Here is a 26255-nt window from a genome sequence, read left to right on the forward strand (position 1 = left end):
TGGGTTGGTTTGGCATTCTGTCTGTAGAATTGAGCAATAACACAACTCTTTATGTCTGGAAAGTCACTTTCATTTTTAATCCCTTGTATGTTTACAGTTTTCCAGTTAGCATTCTCTTTTGTCATTTCAAGCAGTTTGTCTTCATTTTGCAGGTGAAGAACCATAAGCAAGACTAAATGCCTTGGTCTCTGCCATGTACTTTGTTCTTTCTAATTTACTGTGTTGCCTCTGTTGTCTTTCTGTTACCATAATAGTGCATGAGAGCTTTACTTTGTTTTCCTCCCTGGATCCTTTCCCATTCTCTTTAATTCCATCTAAATAATAACTCTATCTTTAACAAATTTTAAAGGGTTCATTTTTTAATTCTTTTGATGATAATTAAGTACTTATGTGGAGTTTCAGCATTTATTTATTCTTTTAGCCAGTCAGCAAGCACGCACTTTGAGCCAGCCATGGTGTTAGAGCTGAGAATAAGTATATGAATAAAATGCAGTGCGCTTCCTCAAGGAGCCCTCAGTGTAGTGCGGGAGTCAGATGTAGAAGCAGCTGTAGAACAGGACAATATGACACATTTCATAACCTGTCCTGTAATACAATATGAAGCGCCGTTGAGGTGCAGGGAGGGACCATTGAACTCTGGAGGTGATACTTGATTTGGAAGTAAGAGTTCCTCAGGCGGATAGGGGAAGGCTGGTTGTTTCCAGGCCGGAAGCAGCATGTGCAAAGTCCCGGAAGTGTCGGAGAACACTGCAGAACGCTCCACTCTGCTGTGGGGTAGGATCCATGGTCTCTTACTGTTTGTGTTCCGTAGTTATTTTATTGGGACCAACATAGTTGTATTGTGTTTAGAACAAAAATTATTTGGGGATTGATATGTTGGTACATGGCTTTCCTTTGTACCATATCCTTTACATATTAAATGCTGTGTTTATTAGTTGATTTGGTATATTAATAGGCAAATGTAACTCTGTTCAATCAGTATAAAATGTCCATCTTCTTTTTACTCTTTCTTACCTCCTGGGAACTCCAGATTCATGTTACCTTGCCTCCTGCTATTGGTTATTCTTTTGTGTGGAACTCAGCTCTTTCTTGCTTTTATCGGTATTCTCTATGATTGAACAGAAGGAGGGAGAAGGTAGCAACTAATTTCCTTACGTTTTGATCTTTCTTTGTGGCACCTGGTACTGGAATCCTTAACTGTTTGGACTTTTTAAAAAGACTTTATGAAAGTAGTACTCTAAAATCAGGGCCTTTCAGTAAATATCTGAATGTTATATGAGTATCCTGTTTGTACTCAGTGGTTCCTAGCCCAGAAATAATTATGGGGCATAGATTTTTAGCACCATCATTTTAGACCTGATAGGTCTCATAGAGATTATCTAATAATTCCTTACTATTGTGAATACTTTCTAGCTTATAAGTCCTTTCGCATGATCTCAGAGGAAGCTTGCATTAATGGCATTATGATGCCTATTTTATTGATGAAGAAATTAAAGCCTCAAGAGAAATGGCTTTCCCAAACTCACCTACCTAGATAGTGTCAGAGATGGGTTTGGTCTTGAGTTGGCTCTTGATCTAGTGCTTTTTTTCACTACCTCTTGTTGGCTTTTGTCTAAACTCTTAGTTGGACAATTGAAGAAGCAGAAGCCAAGATATGTTGTACTTAAAAGTAGCGCAAGTTAAAAATTACCTATTATCTCAGAAAGAGTGATTTTTTTTACTACTCAAGTTTGGGAGCAATTCTGTTTCTCTTTTAAAATGTGGTATCTCTTTACTGCTATTTTTTTTTTTAATTAATTAATTTATTTATTTTGCTTTATAACAAATTTAATCAGTTATACATATACATATGTTCCCATATCCCCTCCCTTTTGCGTCTCCCTCCCACCCTCCCTATCCCACCCCTCCAGGCGGTCACAAAGCACCGAGCTGATCTCCCTGTGCTATGCGGCTGCTTCCCACTAGCTATCTACCTTACGTTTGGTAGTGTATATATGTCCATGCCGCTCTTTCACTTTGTCACAGCTTACCCTTCCCCCTCCCCATATCCTCAAGTCCATTCTCTAGTAGGTCTGTGTCTTTATTCCTGTCTTACCCCTAGGTTCTTCATGACTTTTTTTTCCTTAAATTCCATATATATGTGTCAGCATACAGTATTTGTCTTTCTCTTTCTGACTTACTTCACTCTGTATGACAGACTCTAGGTCCATCCACCTCATTACAAATAGCTCAATTTCGTTTCTTTTTATGGCTGAGTAATATTCCATTGTATATATGTGCCACATCTTCTTTACCCATTCATCCGATGATGGACACTTAGGTTGTTTCCATCTCTGGGCTATTGTAAATAGGGCTGCTATGAACATTTTGGTACATGTCTCTTTTTGAATTATGGTTTTCTCAGGGTATATGCCCAGTAGTGGGATTGCTGGGTCATATGGTAGTTCTCTTTGTAGTTTTTTAAGGAACCTCCATACCGTTCTCCATAGTGGCTGTACCAATTCACATTCCCACCAGCAGTGCAAGAGTGTTCCCTTTTTTCCACACCCTCTCCAGCATTTATTGTTTCTAGATTTTTTGATGATGGCCATTCTGACTGGTGTGAGATGATATCTCATTGTAGTTTTGATTTGCATTTCTCTAATGTCTTTACTGCTATTTTTTTAAAGAGGAAGTGCTTTCCTATATAGTAACCACATGGTTAATACTTAGTTCATTTTGTTCTGTTCACTTGTCAGACTATAAAGTAGCAACACTGATTGGATAGTATTAGAGGGAATATATATAAAATAGCTAAGGCAGTGATTGCTACCTTGCAGGCACATGATAAATGATAGTGGTGGCTGCTGTTCTGATCTGTTAATTTCTTTATATCCATAATCATAGAGCCAATAATTAGTAGTCTGTGGGTCCTTTTTTTTTTTTTTTTTGCCGTATGCGGGCCTCTCACTCTTGTGGCCTCTCCCGTTGCGGAGCACAGGCTCTGGACGTGCAGGCTCAGCGGCCATGGCTCACGGGCCCAGCCGCTCCGCAGCATGTGGGATCTTCCCGGACCGGGGCACGAACCCGCATCCCCTGCATCGGCAGGCAGACTCTCAACCACTGCGCCACCAGGGAAGCCCTGTGGGTCCTTTTTAATTGTGGTTTAGTATACCCCAAATTTACATGATGCAAAATAATCAACTGCTGGTTGTCTGGCATATATTATCTTTTGAAGAGTATATGAATAGTCAAAATTATTTGTTTTCTTTTGAGCTTCTTTTGTCACCAGAAAGTTTAAATTTATTTTTATTATTGAAGTATAGTTGATTTACAATCTTGTGTTAATTTCTGCTGTAGAGCAAAGTGACTCAGTTATACATATATTTTTTTTCTTTTTCATATTCTTTTCCATTATGCTTTATCACAGGATATTGAATACAGTTATACAGTAGGACCTTGTTGTTTCTCCATCCTATGTGCAATAGTTTGCTTCTGCTAATCCCGAACTCCCCATCCTTCCTTCCTCCAGAAAGTTTAAATTTAAATCTTTCCTTTATGCTTTGGGCTTTGAGGTCTTATGAAGTTCTTTCACATGCTGATATTGTAAAGATGTCCTATGTTTTCTTTTGAAAGTTTCATGGTTTTGCTTTTCACCTGTAAGTTTTCAATCCATCTTGAATTTCTTTTTGTTGGATATAGTAGGAATCTAATTTATAATATGCTCTGTGTGGCTAGTACCATTAATTCAGTGCTGTATTCTTTCCCAACTAATTTATATAATGCCATAATTCATATACTGCCACCATAATTTATATAATGTCTGTCAGGACAGACATTTACAGAGGGTACATTGTAGCTCTGTTTCTCTGCTCTCTTTTCTGTTTCATTGGTGTACATGTCTATTCTCGTGACAATATCTCACAGTTTTAATAAACTAAAGTTTTATAATTAAAAAATAATTTTTTTGAAAAGGGTATTAGCTTGGAAACTTTTTTCTCCAAAGGCTTTTTAATTTCCTTCATACTTTTGCAGTGTTCCCCCACTCAGGTTGTTAACCAGACTTTTGAGGATGACTTTCTTTTGATTTGAAAATAGATTTCTGTTTATTCTTTGGGGTCAGACTTCTAAACTTCAGTGGGTTAGAACACCTACTGAATACCTTGAGGGCAGGGGTTTATGTTTGTTTTTTTCACTGCAGGTTCCCCAGAGTATAAAACAGTGCCTGGCATGTACTATGTATTATTGAATATGTAATATTTAGAAAATAATTGTCGAGTGTTGGAAGAGCAGTACTTACAAATTCACCTTTGATTGAGCTGAGTTTTTTTTCCTTTAAGCGTATGTAGTAATTTAGAACATTTTGAACGTGTGTACTAGAATTCAGTACTTTGATTTTACTATAGCTTGTACATTTGGAAGGTATAATGAAATTGGAAATCACTCATTTTTAATTTTCCTATATAGATGATAGGCAGTTGAAGAAAGTGAGGCAATTTAAACTAATCTCAGTACGAAGGTCTGATATTTAACATTTAAAAAAATCTCTCTTTTAGAAAGGACAGTTGAAAAGTTTTCTTGCAGTGTTTGAGGGAAGACACATTTCCTACTCCAAATATTGCTCCACTAGGAGAAGGCTTTAATTAGTGTTTTTAATTAACACAAGATCAAATGGACATTTGAGCTAGTGGTTTAGTGTAAATGAGAAGTAGAAGTTAAAATAATGTTCACATTATTAATTTCAGTAGTATTTTGTTAGTATTACATTGCTACACAAAAGACTCAATGAAGTAAGGGAAGATATCTTTGGAAAAGTTTTAGGAAGGGATTTGAGATGAGGAGGTAAATAGGAGAATTGACAGTGAAGTTAATTAAAAGGGCCATAAATGAATGACTAATGTAAGAAGACAGTTTACTGTGCAAAGTCCCCTTCCTATGCCCCATGCTGTCTACCCAGGGATGCTAACTTACCAAGTAATTATTTATCTAGACTACGTTTTAATGAAGTTAAAACCTCATGGTGTAAACGGAAGCAGGTGGTAAGTGATAGTCACTGTTTTCTTTTTCTTTTCCTCACCTTTATTGAGATATAATTTACAAATGAAATTGTAAGATAGTTAAGTTGATGATTTGATATAGGTACCTATACACTGTGAAAGGATTTTCCCCCATTGAGTTAATACATGCATCACCTCACATATTTACTTTTTGTGTCTGTGTATATGTGTGAGAACATTTAAATCCTTTTCTTAACAAATTTCAATTATACAATACAATGTTATCACCTATAGTTACCAATGTTATACATTAGATCCTCAGACTTTATTCAGCATATAACTGAAAGTTTGTACCCTTTCACCAACCTCTCCCTGTTCTTCCAACCCCCAGCCCCTAGTAGGCAAACACTGTTCTACTCACTGTTTTTATGATTTTGACTTTTTTTTTTTAAAGATTCTATGTATAAGTGATACCATGTAGTATTTGTCTTTTTGTATCTGGCTTATTTCACTTATCAAAATGCCCTCCAGTTTCATTCATGTTTTTGCAAATGACAGGATTTCCTTCTTTTTAAAGGCTGAATAATATTCCATTGTGTGTGTGTATTCCATACCTTGGCTATTGTGAGTAATGCTGCAGTGAACTTGGGAGTGCAGGTATCTCTTTGAGATAATGTTTTCATTTCGTTTGGAAATATACCCAGAAGTGGGATTGCTGGATCTTGCGGTAGTTCTGTTTTTACTTTCTTGAGGAAACTCCGTTCTGTTTCTCATGGTGACTATACCAGTTTACATTCTTACCAACAGTGTACAAGGGTTCCCTTTTCTCTATGTTCTCACCAGTGTTTATCATCTCTTGTCTCTTTTATAATAGCCATCCTAACAGTTGTGAGATGATATATCATTGTTTTTTTTTTTTTTTTTTTTTTTTTTTTTTTTTTTTTTTTTTTTTTTTTTTTTGCAGTACGCGGGCCTCTCACTGTTGTGGCCACTCCCGTTGCAGAGCACAGGCTCCGGACGCGCAGGCTCAGCGGCCATGGCTCACGGGCCCAGCCGCTCCGCGGCATGTGGGATCTTCCCAGACCGGGGCACGAACCCGTATCCCCTGCATCGGCAGGCGGACTCTCAACCACTGCGCCACCAGGGAAGCCCTATATCATTGTTTTTGATTTTCATTTCCCTGCTGATTAGTGATGTGGAGCAACTTTTCATGTATCTGTTGGCCATTTGTGTGTCTTGGATTATTTGTGTTTTGCTATTGAGTTGTATGAGTTTCTTGTATATTTTGGATATTAACCCCTTCTTGGTTATATGGTTTGCAGATATTTTCTCCCATTCCATAGGTTGCCTTTTCATTTTGCTGATAGTTTCCTTTGCTATGTAGATTATTTAGATTGATGTATTCCCACTTGTTTTTGCTTTTCTTGCCTTTGCCTTGATGGCAAATCCAAGAAAATCATTGCCAAGACCGAAGTCAAGAAGTTTACCCAACTCCATGCTTCCTCCAGAAGTTTTACAATTTCAGGTCTTATGTTCAAGTATTTCATCCATTTAGAGTTGACTTTTGTATATGGTGTAAATTAGGGGTCCATTTCATTCTTTTGCATGTGGCTATCCAGTTTTTCCAATATCATTTATTGAAGAGACTATTTTCTCCATTGTGTATTCTTGGCTCCTTTGTTGTAAATTAATGGACCATATATGCTTGAGTTTATTTCTGGTCTCTCTATTCTGTTCCATTGACCTATGTATCTGTTTTTAATGCCAAGACCATACTGTTTTGATTATTATAGCTTTGTAATATAGTTTGAAACCTGGATGTATAATGCCTCTAGCTTTGTTCTTCTTTTTCAAGATCGCTTTGACTCCTTGGGTCTTTTGTGGTACCATGCAAATTCTAGGATTGTTTTTTCTATGTCTGTAAAAAATGCCATTGGAATTTTGATAGAGTTTGCATTGAATCTGTAGATCACTTTGGGTAGTATGGATATTTTAACAATAGCACTTCTTCCAATTCATGAATATGGAATTTCTTTCCATTTATATGTGTCTTCTTCAGTTTCTTTCATTAATGTTTTATAGTTTTCAGCGTATGTCTCTCTCACTTCCTTGGTTAAATTTATTCCTAAGTATTTTACTCTTTCTGATGCTATTGTAAATGGGATTGTTTTCTCAATTTCTCTTTCCTAGAGTTCACTGTTATTGTGTAGAAAAGCAACTGAATTTTGTATGTTGATTTTGTATCCTTCAATTTTACAAATTTATTTATTCTAACAGTTTTTTGATGGAGTCATTAGGGTTATCTATGTATAATATCATGTGATCTGCAAACAGAGCCAATCTTACTTCTTCCTTTCCAATTTGTGTGCCTTTTCTTTTTCTTGCCTAATTGCTCTGGCTAAGACTTTCTGTACCATGTTGAATAAAAATGGCAAGAGGGGGCATCCTTGTCTTGTTCCTCATCTTGGAGCTTCCCTCTTTTCCCTGACAAGTTCTGTATTCTTGACCAACATTCCAACTGTTGAAATGATGATTAAAATGAAAATGGCATTTGTAGTTGAGAAATGTGAAAGAAATTCACAGACACATTTTTTTTTTTTTTTTTTTTTTTGCGGTACGCGGGCCTCCCACCGTCGCGGCCTCTCCTGTTGCGGAGCACAGGCTCCGGACGCACAGGCTCAGCGGCCATGGCTCATGGGCCCAGCCGCTCCACGGCACGCGGGAGCCTCCTGGACCGGGGCACGAACCTGTGTCCCCTGCATCGTCAGGCGGACTCCCAACCACTGCACCACCAGTGAAGCCCACACAGACACATTTTAACCAAAGTGAAAATTACAGCTACACCTAAATTTTATTGCCTTTACAACTACTTAATTCAAATGGGGGAGAAGAGAACAAGATTGTTATTCACTTATGCTGAGAAATCTTAATACAATATGAGGGGTATGGTTTGAATGTTAGAAGTTTACTTTTATTGTGATGTACAGTTGATTGAAAAGCCATTGCCTCCTATTTCCAAAGCATACACTCCTGAATTCTCTTCCTTGCCAACCAGTAGACATTCAGGTTTCCAGATACCGCAGACTCTGCTTACAGAATTTATCATGGATTTTCTAACTGTGGCTTTACATCTTGTGTCACAGTTACTGTCAGGATAATAAATTACTTTCTGGGCCAGAAATACCCTGCATGCTATAGATATTCAGAAAAGTTTCTACAAATAAGAAGTAGAGTTTATATTTCAGTAGGAAATCACTGTGTTTCTCAAGTAACATAGGTGACTTGTCTGTGTCATCAGTTGGCTACAATTCAGTTGCTGCTAATAACCATATCTTCTTACTGTGCATATTTATGCAAGTTAAACAGATAACTTGGGACTTGAAAGAAATGTACACTTAATGTGTATGCATGTAATGTCTGAGATTTGCTTTAAAATCCTCCAGGGGACAAAGGTCCCTGAGGGCATTGTGGTGATTGGGGAATGACATGTGAGACAAGCTTGGAATGTTGATGTTTGTTTAAGATGGTTGTTGGGCCCCCGGGCATTTATTATACTGCAATTTCTACTTTTGTCTGTGTGAGTGCAAATTTCTACAACAAAATGCTTATGGAAAGGAATGGTAAGTTTGCAGTGTGAATGTCATGGCATCAAATGAAACTAAGGGGATGAAGAAAAGAAAGCAAATGGTTAACATTTTAGTTAATATATTTATTACTTAAGCATGGAGGAAGGATGGAAGGAAGGGAGGGAGGAATGAAAACAAAAGGAAATTTAGCATGTTCACTCATTATTTCCCTGGTCATAATGCTGTTGTTAAGTTATTCATATTATTCAGGATACATTTTTTGGTTTGTTTTTTGCGGTGTGCGGGCCTCTCACTGTTGTGGCCCCTCCCGTCGTGGAGCACAGGCTCCGGACGCGCAGGCCCAGTGGCCATGGCTCACGGGCCCAGCCGCTCCGCGGCATGTGGTATCTTCCTGGACCGGGGCACGAACCCGTGTCCCCTGCATCAGCAGGCGGACTCTCAACCACTGCGCCACCAGGGAAGCCCCTTGGTTTGTTTTTTGTTGAAGAGATCCATAAACCTCCTACTTGGTTTCAGAGCACTTTTAGTAGGGTTGCTTAATGGAACATATGGTGTACCTGCAGGTTACCATACAGATCACACGTGACTAATTGTTCAGGTGTTGAAATAATAATGTATACTTGGTCATAATTTCTACTGAGGAACATGCCTGTCACTACTAGAAAGGCTTTGGCCCAGGTGAGGGCAGTGATCATGGTGCCATCAGGGGACGTGGAGGGGGATGGAAGACTCTGCATCTGGTCCAGCTTTTGCTACTTAACACTGAATGATGATCTTGGGCAAGTGTTGTAACGCTTCAGGTCTTCAGTTTCATCATCTGAAACTCTAAAGGATGGGTGGAGAGGTTTTTTTCTTAATTTATTTTTATTTTTGGCTATGTTGGGTCTTCATTACTGTGCGTGGGCTTTCTCTAGTTGCCGCAAGCTGGGGCTAGTCTTCGTTGCGGTGTGCAGGCTTCTCACTGCGGTGGCTTCTTTCGTTGCGGAGCATGGTCTCTAGGCGCGTGAGCTTCAGTAGTTGTGGCAGGCAGGCTTCAGTAGTTGTGGCACGCGGGATCTAGAGCGCAGGCTCAGTAGTTGTGGCGCACAGGCTTAGTTGCTCCGCAGCATGTGGGATCTTCCTGGACCAGGGCAAAAACCCGTGTCCCCTGCCTTGGCAGGTAGATTCTTAACCACTGTGCCACCAGGGAAGCCCTGAGAGTTCTTTTAATTAATGCAAATCTATGCTTCGGAGGCACATTAATTAATGCAAATCTATGCTTTGGAGGCCCATCTTGTGCAAAACCATAGAGCTAATTGACTTTAGAGTTGTGAAAGGAAGATGCCAGGTCCTTCATCTTCTACTCATTCCCCCATCTCCATCAAGAGGAAAAGAGCTGATGTATTTAAAATTCTGCTTAAAGTGCTTTTGCTTTTATTGCTTCTCCTTCCCAGGCACTTGTATTTTAGTCTTTGTTACATTAAATTATGAAACTGTGGGATAGACCTGTTACATCTCGTTAAAGTGATTTTAGTCCTCAGCGAGGAGATTAGCAGATGCTAATCTTCTTGTCTATCCACTCATACAGCAATGTTCCTCACTTCCTGAAATTGTTCTCTTTGTTTTTGATGGCTAATGTGCCTTAGTCATTTTATTTTTATTTATTTATTTTTTATTAGTTTCTGCTTTATAACAAAGTGAATCAGTCATACATATACATCTGTTCCCACATCCCTTCCCTCATGCATCTCCCTCCCTCCCACCCTCCCCATCCCACCCCTCCAGGCGGTCACAAAGCACCGAGCTGATCTCCCTGTGCTCTGCGGCTGCTTCCCACTATCTATCTACCTTACGTTTGGTAGTGTATATATGTCCATGCCTCTCTTTCGCTTTGTCACAGCTTACCCTTCCCCCTCCCCATATCCTCAAGTCCATTCTCAAGTAGGTCTGTGTCTTTATTCCCATTTTACCCCTAGGTTCTTCATGACATTTTTTTTTTAATTCCATATATATGTGTTAGTATACGGTATTTGTCTTTCTCTTTCTGACTTACTTCACTCTGTATGACAGACTCTAGGTCTATCCACCTCATTACAAATAGCTCAGTTTCGTTTCTTTTTATGGCTGAGTAATATTCCATTGTATATATGTGCCACATCTTCTTTATCCATTCATCCGATGATGGACACTTAGGTTGTATCCAGCTCCGGGCTATTGTGAATAGAGCTGCACTGAACATTTTGGTACATGTCTCTTTTTGAATTATGGTTTTCTCAGGGTATATGCCTAGTAGTGGGATTGCTGGGTCATATGGTAGTTCTATTTTTAGTTTTTTAAGGAACCTCCATACTGTTCTCCATAGTGGCTGTACCAATTCACATTCCCACCAGCAGTGCAAGAGTGTTCCCTTTTCTCCACACCCTCTCCAGCATTTATTGTTTCTAGATTTCTTGATGATGGCCATTCTGACTGGTGTGAGATGATATTTCATTGTAGCTTTGATTTGCATTTCTCTAATGATTAATGATGTTGAGCATTCTTTCATGTGTTTGTTGGCAGTCTGTATATCTTCTTTGGAGAAATGCCTATTTAAGTCTTCTGCCCATTTTTGGATTGGGTTGTTTGTTTTTTTGCTATTGAGCTGCATGAGCTGTTTATAAATTTTGGAGATTAATCCTTTGTCAGTTGCTTCATTTGCAAATATTTTCTCCCATTCTGAGGGTTGTCTTTTGGTCTTGTTTATGGTTTCCTTTGCTGTGCAAAAGCTTTGAAGTTTCATTAGGTCCCATTTGTTTATCTTTGTTTTTAGTTCCATTTCTCTAGGAGGTGGGTCCAAAAGGATCTTGCTGTGATTTATGTCATAGAGTGTTCTACCTATGTTTTCCTCTAAGAGTTTGATAGTTTCTGGCCTTACATTTAGATCTTTAATCCATTTTGAGCTTATTTTTGTGTATGGTGTTAGGGAATGATCTAATCTCAAACTTTTACATGTCCCTGTCCAGTTTTCCCAGCACCACTTATTGAAGAGGCTGTCCTTTCTCCACTGTACATTCCTGCCTCCTTTATCAAAGATAAGTTGGCCATATGTGCGTGGGTTTATCTCTGGGCTTTCTATCCTGATCCACTGATCTATCTTTCTGTTTTTATGCCAGTACCACACTGTCTTAATTACTGTAGCTTTGTAGTATAGTCTGAAGTCAGGGAGCCTGATTCCTCCAGCTCCGTTTTTCGTTCTCAAGATTGCTTTGGCTATTCGGGGTCTTTTGTTTTTCCAAACAAATTTTGAAATTTTTTGTTCTAGTTCTGTGAAAAATGCCAGTGGTAGTTTGATAGGGATTGCATTGAATCTGTAGATTGCTTTGGGTAGTAGAGTCATTTTCACAATATTGATTCTTCCAATCCAGGAGCATGGTATATCTCTCCATCTATTTGTATCATCTTTAATTTCTTTCATCAGTGTCTTATAATTTTCTGCATACAGGTCTTTTGTCTCCTTAGGTAGGTTTATTCCTAGATATTTTATTCTTTTTGTTGCAATGGTAAATGGGAGTGTTTTCTTGATTTCATTTTCAGATTTTTCATCATTAGTGTACAGGAATGCCAGAGATTTCTGTACATTAATTTTGTATCCTGCTACTTTACCAAATTCATTGATTAGCTCCAGTAGTTTTTCGGTAGCATCTTTAGGATTCTCTATGTATAGTATCATGTCATCTGCAAACAGTGACAGCTTTACTTCTTCTTTTCCAATTTGGATTCCTTTTATTTCCTTTTCTTCTCTGATTGCTGTGGCTAAAACTTCCAAAACTATGTTGAATAAGAGTGGTGAGAGTGGGCAGCCTTGTCTTGTTCCTGATCTTGGTGGAAATGGTTTCAGTTTTTCACCATTGAGGACAATGTTGGCTGTGGGTTTGTCATATATGGTCTTTATTATGTTGAGGAAAGTTCCCTCTATGCCTACTTTCTGCAGGGTTTTTATCATAAATGGGTGTTGAATTTTGTCGAAAGCTTTCTCTGCATCTATCGAGATGATCATATGGTTTTTCTCCTTCAACTTGTTAATATGGTGTATCACATTGATTGATTTGCGTATATTGAAGAATCCTTGCATTCCTGGAATAAACCCCACTTGATCATGGTGTATGATCCTTTTAATGTGCTGTTGGATTCTGTTTGCTAGTATTTTGTTGAGGATTTTTGCATCTATGTTCATCAGTGATATTGGCCTGTAGTTTTCTTTCTTTGTGACATCCTTGCCTGGTTTTGGTATCAAGGTGATGGTGGCCTCGTAGAATGAGTTTGGGAGTGTTCCTTCCTCTGATACTGTTTGGAAGAGTTTGAGAAGGATAGGTGTTAGCTCTTCTCTAAATGTTTGATAGAATTCGCCTGTGAAGCCATCTGGTCCTGGGCTTTTGTTTGATGGAAGATTTTTAATCACAGTTTCAATTTCAGTGCTTGTGATTGGTCTATTCATATTTTCTATTTCTTCCTGAGTCAGTCTTGGCAGGTTGTGCATTTCTAAGAATTTGTCCATTTCTTCCAGGTTGTCCATTTTGTTGGCATAGAGTTGCTTATAGTAATCTCTCATGATCTTTTGTATTTCTGCAGTGTCAGTTGTTACTTCTCCTTTTTCATTTCTAATTCTATTGATTTGAGTCTTCTCCCTTCTTTTCTTGATGAGTCTGGCTAATGGTTTGTCAATTTTGTTTATCTTCTCAAAGAACCAGCTTTTAGTTTGGTTGATCTTTGCTATCGTTTCCTTCATTTCTTTTTCATTTATTTCTGATCTGATCTTTATGATTTCTTTCCTTCTGCTAACTTTGGGGTTTTTTTGTTCTTCTTTCTCTAATTGCTTTAGGTGCAGGGTCAGGTTGTTTACTCGAAATGTTTCCTGTTTCTTAAGGTGGGATTGTATTGCTATAAACTTCCCCCTTAGAACTGCTTTTGCTGCGTCCCATAGGTTTTGGGTCGTCGTGTCTCCATTGTCATTTGTTTCTAGGTATTTTTTAATTTCCCCTTTGATTTCTTCAGTGATCACTTCGTTATTGAGTAGTGTATTGTTTAGCCTCCATGTGTTTGTATTTTTTACAGATCTTTTCCTGTAATTGATGTGTAGTCTCATAGCATTGTGGTTGGAAAAGATACTTGATACAATTTCAATTTTCTTAAATTTACCAAGGCTTGATTTGTGACCCAAGATATGATCTATCCTGGAGAATGTTCCATGAGCACTTGAGAAAAATGTGTATTCTGTTGTTTTTGGATGGAATGTCCTATAAATATCAACTAAGTCCATCTTGTTTAATGTATCATTTAAAGCTTGTGTTTCCTTATTTATTTTCATTTTGGATGATCTGTCCATTGGTGAAAGTGGGGTGTTAAAGCCCCCTACTATGATTGTGTTACTGTCGATTTCCCCTTTTATGGCTGTTAGTATTTGCCTTATATATTGAGGTGCTCCTATGTTGGGTGCATAAATATTTACAATTGTTATATCTTCTTCTTGGATCGATCCCTTTATCGTTATGTAGTGTCCTTCTTTGTCTCTTCTAATAGTCTTTATTTTAAAGTCTATTTTGTCTGATATAAGAATTGCTACTCCAGCTTTCTTTTGATTTCCATTTGCATGGAATATCTTTTTCCATCCCCTTACTTTCAATCTGTATGTGTGTCTAGGTCTGAAGTGGGTCTCTTCTGGACAGCATATATATGGGTCTTGTTTTTGTATCCATTCAGCCACTCTGTGTCTTTTGGTGGGAGCATTTAGTCCATTTACATTTAAGGTAATTATTGATATGTATGTTCCTATTCCCATTTCCTTAATTGCTTTGGGTTCGTTATTGTAGGTATATTCCTTCTGTTGTGTTTCTTGCCTAGAGAAGTTCCTTTAGCATTTGTTGTAAAGCTGGTTTGGTGGTGCTGAACTCTCAGCTTTTGCTTGTCTGTAAAGGTTTTAATTTCTCCATCAAATCTGAATGAGATCCTTGCTGGGTAGAGTAATCTTGGTTTCAGGTTTCTCTCCTTCATCACTTTAATTATGTCCTGCCACTCCCTTCTGGCTTGTAGAGTTTCTGCTGAGAGATCAGCTGTTAACCTGATGGGGATTCCCTTGTGTGTTATTTGTTGTTTTTCCCTTGCTGCTTTTAATATGATTTCTTTGTGTTTAATTTTTGACAGTTTGATTAATATGTGTCTTGGCGTATTTCTCCTTGGATTTATTCTGTATGGGACTCTCTGTGCCTCCTGGACTTGATTAACTATTTCCTTTCCCATATTAGGGAAGTTTTCAACTATAATCTCTTCAAATATTTTCTCAGTCCCTTTCTTTTTCTCTTCTTCTTCTGGAACCCCTATAATTCGAATGTTGGTGTGTTTAATGTTGTCCCAGAGGTCTCTGAGACTGTCCTCTGTTCTTTTCATTCTTTTTTCTTTATTTTGCTCTGCAGCAGTTATTTCCACTATTTTATCTTCCACCTCACTTATCTGTTCTTCTGCCTCAGTTATTCTGCTATTGATCCCATCTAGAGTATTTTTCATTTCATTTATTGTGTTTTTAATCGATGCTTGATTCATCTTTAGTTCTTCTAGGTCCTTGTTAACTGTTTCTTGCATTTTGTCTATTCTATTTCCAAGATTATGGATCTTGGAAATAGAATCTTGGATCAGCTTTACTATCATTATTCTGAATTCTTTTTCAGGTAGACTGCCTATTACCTCTTCATTTGTTAGGTCTGGTAGGTTTTTATCTTGCTCCTTCACCTGCTGTGTGTTTTTCTGTCTTCTCATTTTGCTTATGTTACTGTGTTTGGGGTCTCCTTTTTGCAGGCTGAAGATTCGTAGTTCCCGTTGTTTTTGGTGTCTGTCCCCAGTGGCTAAGGTTGTTTCAGTAGGTTGTGTAGGCTTCCTGGTGGGGGGGACTAATGCCTGTATTCTGGTGGTTGAGGCTCGATCTTGTCTTTCTGGTGGACAGGTCCACGTCTGGTGGTGTGTTTTGGGGTGCCTGTGGCCTTATTATGTTTTTAGGTAGCCTCTCTGCTAATGGGTGAGGCTGTGTTTCTGCCTTGCTAGTTGCTTGGCATAGGGTGACCAGCACTGTAGCTTGCTGGTCATTGACTGAAGCTGGGTGCTGGTGTTGAGATGGAGATCCCTGGGAGATTTTCGCTGCTTGATATTATGTGGATCTGGGAGGTCTCTTGTGGACCCGTGTCCTGAAGTTGGCTCTCCCACTTCAGAGGCACAGCAGTGAGTCCTGGCTGCAGCACCAAGAGCCTTTCATCCACCCGGCTCAGAATAACAGGGAGAAAAAGTAGAAAGAAAGAATTAGTAGAAGAAAGAAAGAGAGAGGGAAAGAATGGAAGAAGGGAAGAAAGGAAGGAAGGAAGAAAGAAAGAAAGGAGGGAGGGAGGAAGGATGGAAAGAAAGAAGGAAAGAAAGGAGGGAGGGAGGGAGGATTTAAAGCAAAAGGAAGAGTGAATGGAAGAAGGGAGGGAGGGAGGGAGGAAGGAAAGAAAGAAAGAAAGACAGGAGGGAGGGAGGGAGGAAGGAAAGAAAAAGAAAGTGGAAAGAAGAAGGGTGGGAGGGAGGGAGGGAGGAAAGAAAAAGAAAGGAAAGGAGGAGCGGAGGGAGGGAGGGAGGAAGGGAAGGTAGGAAAAAAAGAAAGAGCAGGTAAAGTAAAAATAGAATAAAGTATGAAATATAGTAGCGTTATTAAAATTAAAAAGTAATTATTGAAAAAAAACACGGACCGATAGAACCCTGGGACATATGGTGGAAGCAAAGCTATACAGAGAGAATCTTACACAGAAGATTACACATACACATTCACAAAAAGAGAGCAGGGGGAAAAATAAAAAATCTTGCTCTCCAAGTCCACCTCCTCAATTTGGGATAATTCGTTGTAAAAAGAGGAAAAGGGCGAGAAGTCTGAAATCTTGCTAAGTCCACCTCCTTAATTTGGGATAATTCGTTGTAAAAAGAGGAAAAAGGGGGGAAAGTCTTAAATCTTGTCCTCAAAGTCCACTTCCTCAATTTGGGATGATTCGCTGTCCATTCATGCACTCCACAGACGCAGGGCACATCAAATGGACCGTGGAGCTTTAATCCGCTGCCTCCGAGGCTGCACAGAGAGATTTCCCTGTCTCTGCTCTCACAACTCCCGGGTCTCAGCCTTGGACCTGGCCCCGCCTCTGCGCGTAGGTCGCCGGAGGGCGTCAGTTCTTCGCTCAGACAGGACGGGTTTAAAGGAGCCGCTGATTCGTGGGCTCTGGCTCACTCAGGCAGAGGGGAGGGAGGGGCGCGCAGTGCGGGGCGGGCCTGCGGCGGCAGAGGCCGGCGTGACGTTGCAGCAGCCCGTGGCGCTCCGTGCGCTTTCCCGGGAAAGCCGTCCCCGGGTCCCGGGTCCCGGGACCCCGGCAGTGGCGGGGTGCACAGGCCCCCCGGAAGGCGGGGCGAACAGTGACCCGCGCTCGCACACAGGCCCCTCGGTGGCGGCGGCAGTGGCGGCGGCGGCGGCGGCAGCCCCAGCGTCCCACGCCCGTCTCCGAGGTCCGCGCCTTACCCGCGGCTCGCGCCTGTCTCCGGCGCTTCCCCAAGCAGCCCTCTTAATGCCCTCTCCTCGCGCACCAGGAAACAAAAGGGAAAAAAGTCTCTTGCCTCTTCGGTAGCTCCAGACCCTTTCCCCGGACTCCCTCCGGGCTAGCCGTGGTGCACTAACCCCTTCAGGCTCTCTTCCTGCCGCCAGCCCCAGTCCTCTGCCTACGCTCCGACTGAAAGCCGATACCCGAGCCTCAGCTCCCAGCCCCGCCCGCCCCGGCGGCCGAGCAGACAAGCCTCTCGGGCTGGTGTGTGCCTGAGGGCACCGATCCTCTGTGCCAGAATCTCTCCGCTTTGCCCTCCGCACCCCTGTTGCTGTGCTCTCCTCCGCTACTCCGAAGCTTTCCCCCTCCGCCACCTGCAGTCTCCGCCCGCGAAGGGGCTTGTAGCGTGTAGAAACCTTCCCTCCTTCACGGCTCCCTCCCACTGGTGCAGGTCCCGTCCCTATCCTATTGTCTCTGTTTATTCTTTTTTTCTTTTGCCCTACCCAGGTATGTGGGGAGTTTCTTGCCTTTTGGGGGGTCTGAGGTCTTCTGTCAGCGTTCAGTAGGTGTTCTGTAGGAGTTGTTCCACGTGTAGATGAATTTCTGATGTATCTGTGGGGAGGAAGGTGATCTCCGCGTCTTACATCTTCCTCCGGGTCCGCCTTAGTCGTTTTAGACCTGAGGACTTAGACTCTGTCTACAAGAGGCCAGGTAGATAATATAGTGAATCGAACCTGTTTAAACTATGGTTTTTCAGTATAGTCATCTTTAGTTTTCAGTTCTGCAGTTTTTGCCTTAATCTTGGGGCCATAATAGAGAATTATGGGGGTTTTGCCTAACTCGAAAGCTTATGACCCTTTCAAGAGGGCATATACTACCTAGTCCCATCTGATTATTGCCATTTGGGCCCCGTGTTGCCCGATTTTCTAAATATTCGGGAGGAATATGGTCGTGGACAGCCATTTTCTGGTCTCTCTTATTTTTTTGTGGGGAAACTACCTTGGACCCTGTTCTTAATAAATGCTTGAATGGGAAATAGGTCTTTAGTTAGTGTTTTTTCAGTTCTTCTGGTTCTGTTGTAGTTGGTAGGCAGGTAACATCTCTGCTCGGATGGTTTCTCTTGTGGTAACTGAGCAAACCTGGTATCCTCATGGGAAAGGACTGAGAGATTATCTGGACAAGTAGATCCTTGGGAAGGCAGGTCTTTCTCTGTGTACCCGGGGTTGGCCATGTAAAATCAGTGTGTTACAAAATGTCTCTGTTCTGTGGCAACACTTAGAATCCTTCAGTTGAATAACTTGCCAGCAGGTCTGGAATACCTTACACATTTAATGTACTTCTTAAATTAAGGAATGCATTTTCCTCTAGTCGGTCTTTTATTCCCATCACCATTTGGACCCTCTTTTCCTTTATCTCTCTCTTTCTCTCCCTTCATCTCTTTCTCCCTCTCCGTTTCCTTCTTTTTCATAGCATGAATTTGTGGCCTGTCCATGGTATAGAATATTCCAGGCATTGTGTTCGCATAGAATCTTGTAAAGGTTCTTGTAAAGGTGTGTACTGAAAATTCAAGAAATTCATAATTTTGTCAACATCCACTCATAAAAGATATTGAGAACTCATGGTAATCTATGTGTGATATAAAGGAATATTTTTATAATGCTCACATATTTGGGTTTTGGGTTATATGTAAATCGTAACACTATAAAGTAGATTTTAAAAAACTCCTTAAGGGCAGGAGTTCTGTTTTTTATATTCTGGAGCACATTTATAGTGTTATGAAGCTGTCAGAATCCTTAGTTATGAGAGATCATTTATGATACGGCACCCCTAAAGAGCGTTAATTCTGAAAGTTATTTCTATTTGGCTACAAGTCTCTTGCTCTGACATTAATGTAATATAATTATTGCCTAGGATGGGATCTTTAAGATGAGACTTTCTCCAGATGGGACCCTCCTTGCAGCCGTTCACTTCTCAGGAAAACTAAGCATCTGGGCCATTCCATCTCTGAAGCAGCAAGGGGAGTGGGATCAAAATGAGCAGGTGTGTCTCTTGATTATGATTATTCCTAGAATGATTCTCGCTTAAGGGTGAGTACTGACAATACTAATTTCATTTTGATGATATTTTACGTTTTAAAATGTAGCTCACAGCTATTATTCTCATCATTCCAAAGCTGTCCTATTCTTTACTTAAATTATACTATTATCAGTGTAGTAGGACAAATGAAGAACAGAGTAGTACTCTGTGCTGATACTAATTTGTAGAGCAGGACACTCTGTATCCTGAGTGTCCTCTGTCCTTTGATCTCTGCATTTCCCCCTTTCTCATTGCAAAAATACAGAATGAAGATGTTGAGTTTTCAGCAAAAGTTAACTAATATCAAAGATTTGAAGGGTCAATATCGTAAAAAGGTTAGATTTCTTTCCAAATCTTGCAGTGCTAGTAATCCTGGGCTTCCTTAAGGTTGAAGGGAGCTATCTTCTCTTTACTCAAAAAGTAGATAGAGAAGATACAGAGAAAGATAGAACTGTTCATTTTTTTAGTGTCTGGAAATAACAGCGTTTTAGAATTAAACAATTGAGTTGTTTAGTAATGGATAATATCAATGTCTATTGTAATCTAAAATCAGGATGGGCAGGTAAGGTATGATGCTCGTTCAATGCCACACGTTGTGATAGAGTGAAGATTTAAGAAAAATCTTCTCAATTAGATACAGCTTATGTTATAAATCTTCTACTGCTCTGAAGGTAATTTTGCATGTCAGCACTTTGAGTGTTAGTTCTCCTTCCCTCACAGCCCCATTCCCCTTTCCTGTAGGAGTATCCTGTCACCAGCTTTGGTGGGTACTTCTGTGATTCTAAGAAAGGAGCATATTCCCTGCAAGGTCTGAATGGATCAGGGTCCTTTTTTTTGTGATACGCGGGCCTCTCACTGTTGTGGCCTCTCCTTTTGCGGAGCACAGGCTCCGGACGCGCAGGCTCAGCGGCCATGGCTCACGGGCCCAGCCGCTCAGCGGCATGTGGGATCTTCCCGGACTGTGTCCCCTGCATCGGCAGGCGGACTTGCAACCACTGCACCACCAGGGAAGCCCTCAGGGTCTTTTTATCAGCATTCTTTTGAATTTCATTTCATCAAACTGCACTATAAAAGAATTCTTAATAAGCAAACAGTATTTTGTATTTCTCAGAATAGAGGAAAAGAGAAAGGGGCTCTAACATTTTCATACTCTTTTCGCAGACTTAAATTTATTTGTTTTTGCTGTTCTTCAATTTTTTCTCTTAGACACAACTGTAGGGAGATTCCCTCCCCCCGCCTTCCCCCCGCCCAGTTCCTCACCGTGTTGAATTTAATTTGGTCTCCACATCTCTGCTCCTCTGTCTCACTTCCTGGATCTAGATTTGTTCTAAATAGAAGAAAGAGATTCTCCTCAGTTATCAACCTCAGTAGCCAAGTAGGGGGACATCCTTTCTGTCTCCTCTGAAATGAGAGCTAAGTTGACTTATATCTTCACTCTAGAAGTGGAGTGGACCAGCTCTCAAAACTGTTTTTTTTTTAATGTATTCAGCTAGGCTCATCAGATAATTGATCCAGAAGGTACTGTGCATTTTTCATGGTTATCAATGTGTAGTGTTAAGATACTTAGCTCTTGTTATTTGGGAAGACCCTGATGTTCTATTATATATGGGAAATTTTACATTTGAGCAAGTTTTTTCTTAAAAGGTGAACACTTTGAATATTAGTCATTCGGAATAGAAATATTGATCAAGTTCTGAAGCACACTTAACGTTTCATCTTGTGAGTGTCCTAGAATGTCGTACATATAGCATAAGGGCTATTAAAAAAATTCATTAGTATGCTGTTTCGTTTTCTGAAATTCTGGGTACCTTTTTTTTTGCATGCAAAGATAACCTGCATCTGTTGTAGTCCTTATTGGCATATACTTGAATTTTTGACTGGTTAGACCTTTTTATCGTTAGTTGCCAATCAGTTTCATTATAATTCATTACTCTTTAGCCCATGAATGTTATTCATTGGGTTTTTATAATGATTCTATTAAAAACACAAAAATTGTTTAAAAATCTTGAAACTCAGGAATGAATAAATGTAAATATCTCAGTCATTTGGAATAGGCCATGAGAAAGGTAATGTGACAAGAAAGGAAGGGAATTTGGAAATGGCAACAGAGATGCATGGTGGGAGGACATGAGTTCAGGCCAGAAATTTGTCTCTAGTGTTGTCTTAGGGAGAGTCTTTTGAACAGAAATATGCTGAGCGTTTAGAAGGCAGTTCTCAGGAATTGCTGAAGCCTGATTTTTCGGTTGTACCTCAAAGAGTTTCCACCTTACCTCTGTGGCTCTGATTCAGCGCTCCCCCCTGCCACCCTACAGTCTGCAGACAGACTGTATGATGATACAACTCCTCAAACTAGTTGTATCTTTTATTATAATTTACACCTTTTTGGGCTTACCTATCAGTTTCTTTTGATTTGGTTGGTATAAATTATCTCCCTTGAATGCTTGAGTAAACTGGAAAAAAACGGGATTTGGGGCTCAGAAAGCTGAAAACCATGGACCTGGTTGCCATCAGCAAGGCTGCTCAGCACATCTTCATTCCAGAGCACATCCCATCACAGGCCAGTGGCTGCCAACCCCTCCCTTTTCTGCTGCTGCTCAGCACCTGGAAAAACTAGCTGGATAGGACAGACTTGGCCCTCTGAGACCCCTGCCAGTGCTAGCCTCAGAATAAATTTTTGTCCAAAGTTGAGAACAGGGAGGGCATTTGATTTTATCTATTCAGAGGTTGTGATCAAAATGCAAAAACTCCTTCATGTAACCTGCCATCTTTTCTAGTCTGGTCGTTACGCTGCTTTATACCTGCTCCCTGAGCCCTCCTCTCTTGCTCGCTACTTTTGTCTAACCCTTTCTGTTTTACTTTGTGAAACTTCATTCCATCATAAACAAACTCCTGTGAGCCTTCATCATTTTCACAGAATGCTCTGCTTTCTTTTGATACACTTAATCTAGGCTTATAAAGCTCAGTAGGATCGAGGTACACGTACACATAGTCTTGCAGCTTTTATAAAATTTACTCTAATAATAACCTCTATTATTATTTACTGAGCACTAATTTTGTCTCTTAGGGTTTTTCAGCAAGTAAGCAGGAGAACTGAGATTTGATTTCAAAGCTCTCTGGCTCTGAGGTCCATGCTCTTTCCATGACCATGTGAGAAAATAAATACACTTTAAAAAAGGTGGGAAAAGCCCTATTTGTTAGGTTTTTTATTAGGCTTTATTTGATGTGACCTTTAAAAGAACAGAGACAAATTCTTTTTCTCTGCGAATGTAACACGGATTTCTTCAGCCCTCTCAGATGTTGAACTCTTGAGCTAATTAGTGTGTACCAGATACTAGAATAAGTAATTGAGAAAGTCTGTCTTTGGTAAACCCTTAACTTTATGATAGATATCATATCACAGTACTTATGATGTGGTGACATGAGGTGAGGGCAGTAACTCTTTGTCCAGCAAAAGAAGTTTGAACAACCGTACTTACTTTGAGTCTTTCACCTACATTCCGGGGATGAATCACATTGGATATTGGACATTTTAGATTTGACTTTAATGTATGAAGAGAGTCATTAAAATCTAGTGTATTAGTCAGATATAGAGAACAAACTAGTGGTTACCAGTAGTGAGAATGAAGAGGGGAGGGGCAAGATATGTGTAGGGGATTCAGAGGTACAAGCTATTATGTATGAAATAAGCTACAAGGATATATTGTACAACACAGGGAATATAGCCAGTATTTTATAATCACTGTAAGTGGAACATAACCTTTAAAAATTGTGAACCACTATGTTGTACACCTGTAACATATAATATTGTACATAAACTATACTTAAATAAAAGTAATAGTGCATTAGAGTAAATGTTATGAAGCTTGCATGTAACAGCGCTCTCAAGAGTAGGTTGTTACTTTATTCAGAATAATTATCATAAAATAATAAAGTTCAAGTATTTGAGTCTCTACCAAGTACTACAGTAGAAAATGCAATAAGTCACAATCCTTGCACTTAGGACATTCATAGTCTTGCAAGGGAAATTATAAACAAATTAATAAAGTAACATGTTAATATTATGAAAAGATAAGCTCAGAGGAATGGTGCATAGTTCAGTTGGTGATTTTGGGGAAGAGGATTGTTGGGAATAAATAGTGTTTGTATAGTAAGGCTTGACTATCAACAGCAATTTTCATCTCTCTCATTTACTTCACAAAAAACCCTGTTAAGTAAAAAATGTTTTTATACTCGTTTTAAGAGATGGGAGTAGTGCTGAAAGCAGTTAACTTAGATCACTGAATGTTAGAATCAATGTTCCATTTTGACTCAGGTCCTCTGACTTTGTAGGTCAAGACTTTTTTCCAGAGAATCTTCTTACAGTGCTTATATTTAGAAATACTGACTTTAAGTGGGCAAATTGGATACTAGTTAAGATGTTAATGGAAAACAGGGAGAGATAGCCTGTGTGGTTTATACGAATGACACCTGGAGTTGTGCAGTTCATTATGTAGAGACACTGGGAATGTGAAAATATTAATAAGCGAGAGGTATAATATTGTCACTTACCAAATGTATGATGTCACTGTGTATTCATCACTGGCTGAAAATCACTGAAGAACTCTTACAAACAGCTGAAAAAAGCTTAAAACAGCTGCTCTTTTCTCATTTGTCCAGTTTAATCAAGTGACCTTGGGTCAGCCAGGTAGGACAGGCTTTGGATTTTTTATACTCGTTTTAAGAGATGGGAGTAGTGCTGAAAGCAGTTAACTTAGATCACTGAATGTTAGAATCAATGTTCCATTTTGACTCAGGTCCTCTGACTTTGTAGGTCAAGACTTTTTTCCAGAGAATCTTCTTACAGTGCTTATATTTAGAAATACTGACTTTAAGTGGGCAAATTGGATACTAGTTAAGATGTTAATGGAAAACAGGGAGAGATAGCCTGTGTGGTTTATACGAATGACACCTGGAGTTGTGCAGTTCATTATGTAGAGACACTGGGAATGTGAAAATATTAATAAGCGAGAGGTATAATATTGTCACTTACCAAATGTATGATGTCACTGTGTATTCATCACTGGCTGAAAATCACTGAAGAACTCTTATAAACAGCTGAAAAAAGCTTAAAACAGCTGCTCTTTTCTCATTTGTCCAGTTTAATCAAGTGACCTTGGGTCAGCCAGGTAGGACAGGCTTTGGATTTCTTTGTGGCTACTCTGGGAAATGAACGGAAAGCCAATTAGTTTAAAATGGAGTATATAATATATAGTGTATAGTTAGCTTATAACTTTACCTTAAACATTGCCTGAGAAAAAAACTAATGTTTCTGTTGCACTATACAGACTTAAAGTCTTTTACCAAATTGTGAATTCAGCTCATCTGGGCCTTTCTTCAAGCAATACGCTACTTTATTAGTTTTCATAATATGCTTTGTTTGAATGAGTATTTTCTCTGTAAAATCTAATGATTAAAGATAGTTTGGAAGTGCCCGTTCTGATTTACTTCTATCCAGTTTTTAGTTGATTAAATACTTTGGCTTTCATTATCAATATGAAAATCCATCTGGCTAGAAATCCGTATTAAGTTTTGTTCATGTTTGGAATATATAGTAAAATTGCCAAACTGATTGTCATTTCAAACATTTCCCATATGTTATGTTTATATATTTACATCTCATTTTTGGCCTTAATTGTTCTCTGAAAAAGCTTTATTACTTGCTTATTTGTACTTACTTGGATGTAGTAGACACAAAACTAACCTTTTCCATTTGATAGTATTTTCTCTTTGACACATAGTAGGTACTGGCCTAATTTTGTTAAGTGGATGAATCAGTGAAGGATAAATGGGTAGATAGCAGTTCATGTCATTAATAGTGATCTAAACCACAGCTGTTTTCACAACTTCAGTAGACTGTCAGCTCTTTGAGAAGAGGCACTGAATTGAATATACATTTCTTCCCTGAGAGCTAACAAAGGACTTGGTGTATTAAATATTAATAATAAATGTTTGTGGAATGAATAAACATTTAAAGGTTGCTTTTATGCTGTTGGCAACAAGGTCTTTGTTATATTTAGCTTCCAGCTGTAAAAAAAGAAAAAAAAAGTCAGCAAATAAAATCCTTAAATCTGAAGAAAACAGATTTAAGCTATATGCTTTAGCCATAATAGCCTCTCTGAACAAAATCTATAACTGCATCCTTAGGACATCCTCCTCTAGGCTACTGCTGCCCTATAAAGTGAGGGCACCTGAGGCTGTTTTCAGACATACGGTAGCACATCATGCAGAGAGGAGTGGCATGGAGGCTGCTGCTCAGGATATATCAACATAGTACTGGGACTGAGTACCCCCCACCCCCCTGCTTTCCTGGGGGTCTTGGGAGCTTGGTGATCCTGTCTTCAAAGTAGCAGCCTACAGAGTTTGAATGGGATGTCATAAAGCACAGTCAGATCATGGTTCTCCTCACAGAGTCCTTGGCTCTGAAGGGTGGTAAGTTGGGGCCAATTTGAATAGTATAAGGGGAGCAGTGGGAATGTCCGTGTAGAAAGCAGCAAGGGGCAAGCCATCAGGTTGCTGGTCTGGCAGGCCACCTCTGCCTGAGGCAGAGGTAAGTTTGGGATTTTGTTTGGGCTTCTTTCTTAAATATACGGTACAGATAGTTTCATCAAACTCCCACATGTTGTGAAGTTGAGCGCTTCGTTCAGATATACAGACTGAACTGCTGTGTACTTCTAAGACAAAAGTACAGACAGGTATATACCCCCAAAGAATTTAAAACAGGTAGTCAAACAAGTACATTCGCATACATGTTCACAGCAGCCGCAAGCTGGAAACAACCCAAATGTCTGTTAACAGAAGGATGGACAAATTGTGGTATATACTTGCGATCGAATATTATGCAGCCATAAAAAAGGAATGAACTACCAATCCATGCCACAACTTGGATGACCCTTGAGAACATTATGATAAGTGAAAGAAGCCAGACACAAAAGGTTGTTTGAATTCATTTATACAAAATACCCAGAAGAGGTAAATCCACAGAGATAGGGGAATGGGGGAAGGGGGTGACTGCTTAATGCCTA

At 39.7% G+C, this 26255-nt stretch overlaps 1 protein-coding gene across 3 annotated transcripts in view; it reads left to right on the forward strand.

Annotated features, from left to right (window-relative positions):
• NBAS (NBAS subunit of NRZ tethering complex) overlaps positions 1-26255 on the forward strand; it is a gene marked incomplete at its 5' end in the record, with an annotated part of 354840 nt that overhangs the window by 56599 nt on the left and 271986 nt on the right. For all 3 annotated transcript variants that reach the window (XM_079721535.1, XM_079721536.1, XM_079721537.1), the window contains one exon: positions 19030-19158. In XM_079721535.1, the coding sequence (XP_079577661.1) occupies positions 19030-19158 (129 nt within the window). The remainder of the gene's footprint in view (positions 1-19029; positions 19159-26255) is intronic.

The sequence above is a fragment of the Hyperoodon ampullatus genome (assembly GCF_949752795.1).
Source record: "Hyperoodon ampullatus genome assembly, chromosome: 15".
Classification (NCBI taxonomy): domain Eukaryota; kingdom Metazoa; phylum Chordata; class Mammalia; order Artiodactyla; family Ziphiidae; genus Hyperoodon; species Hyperoodon ampullatus.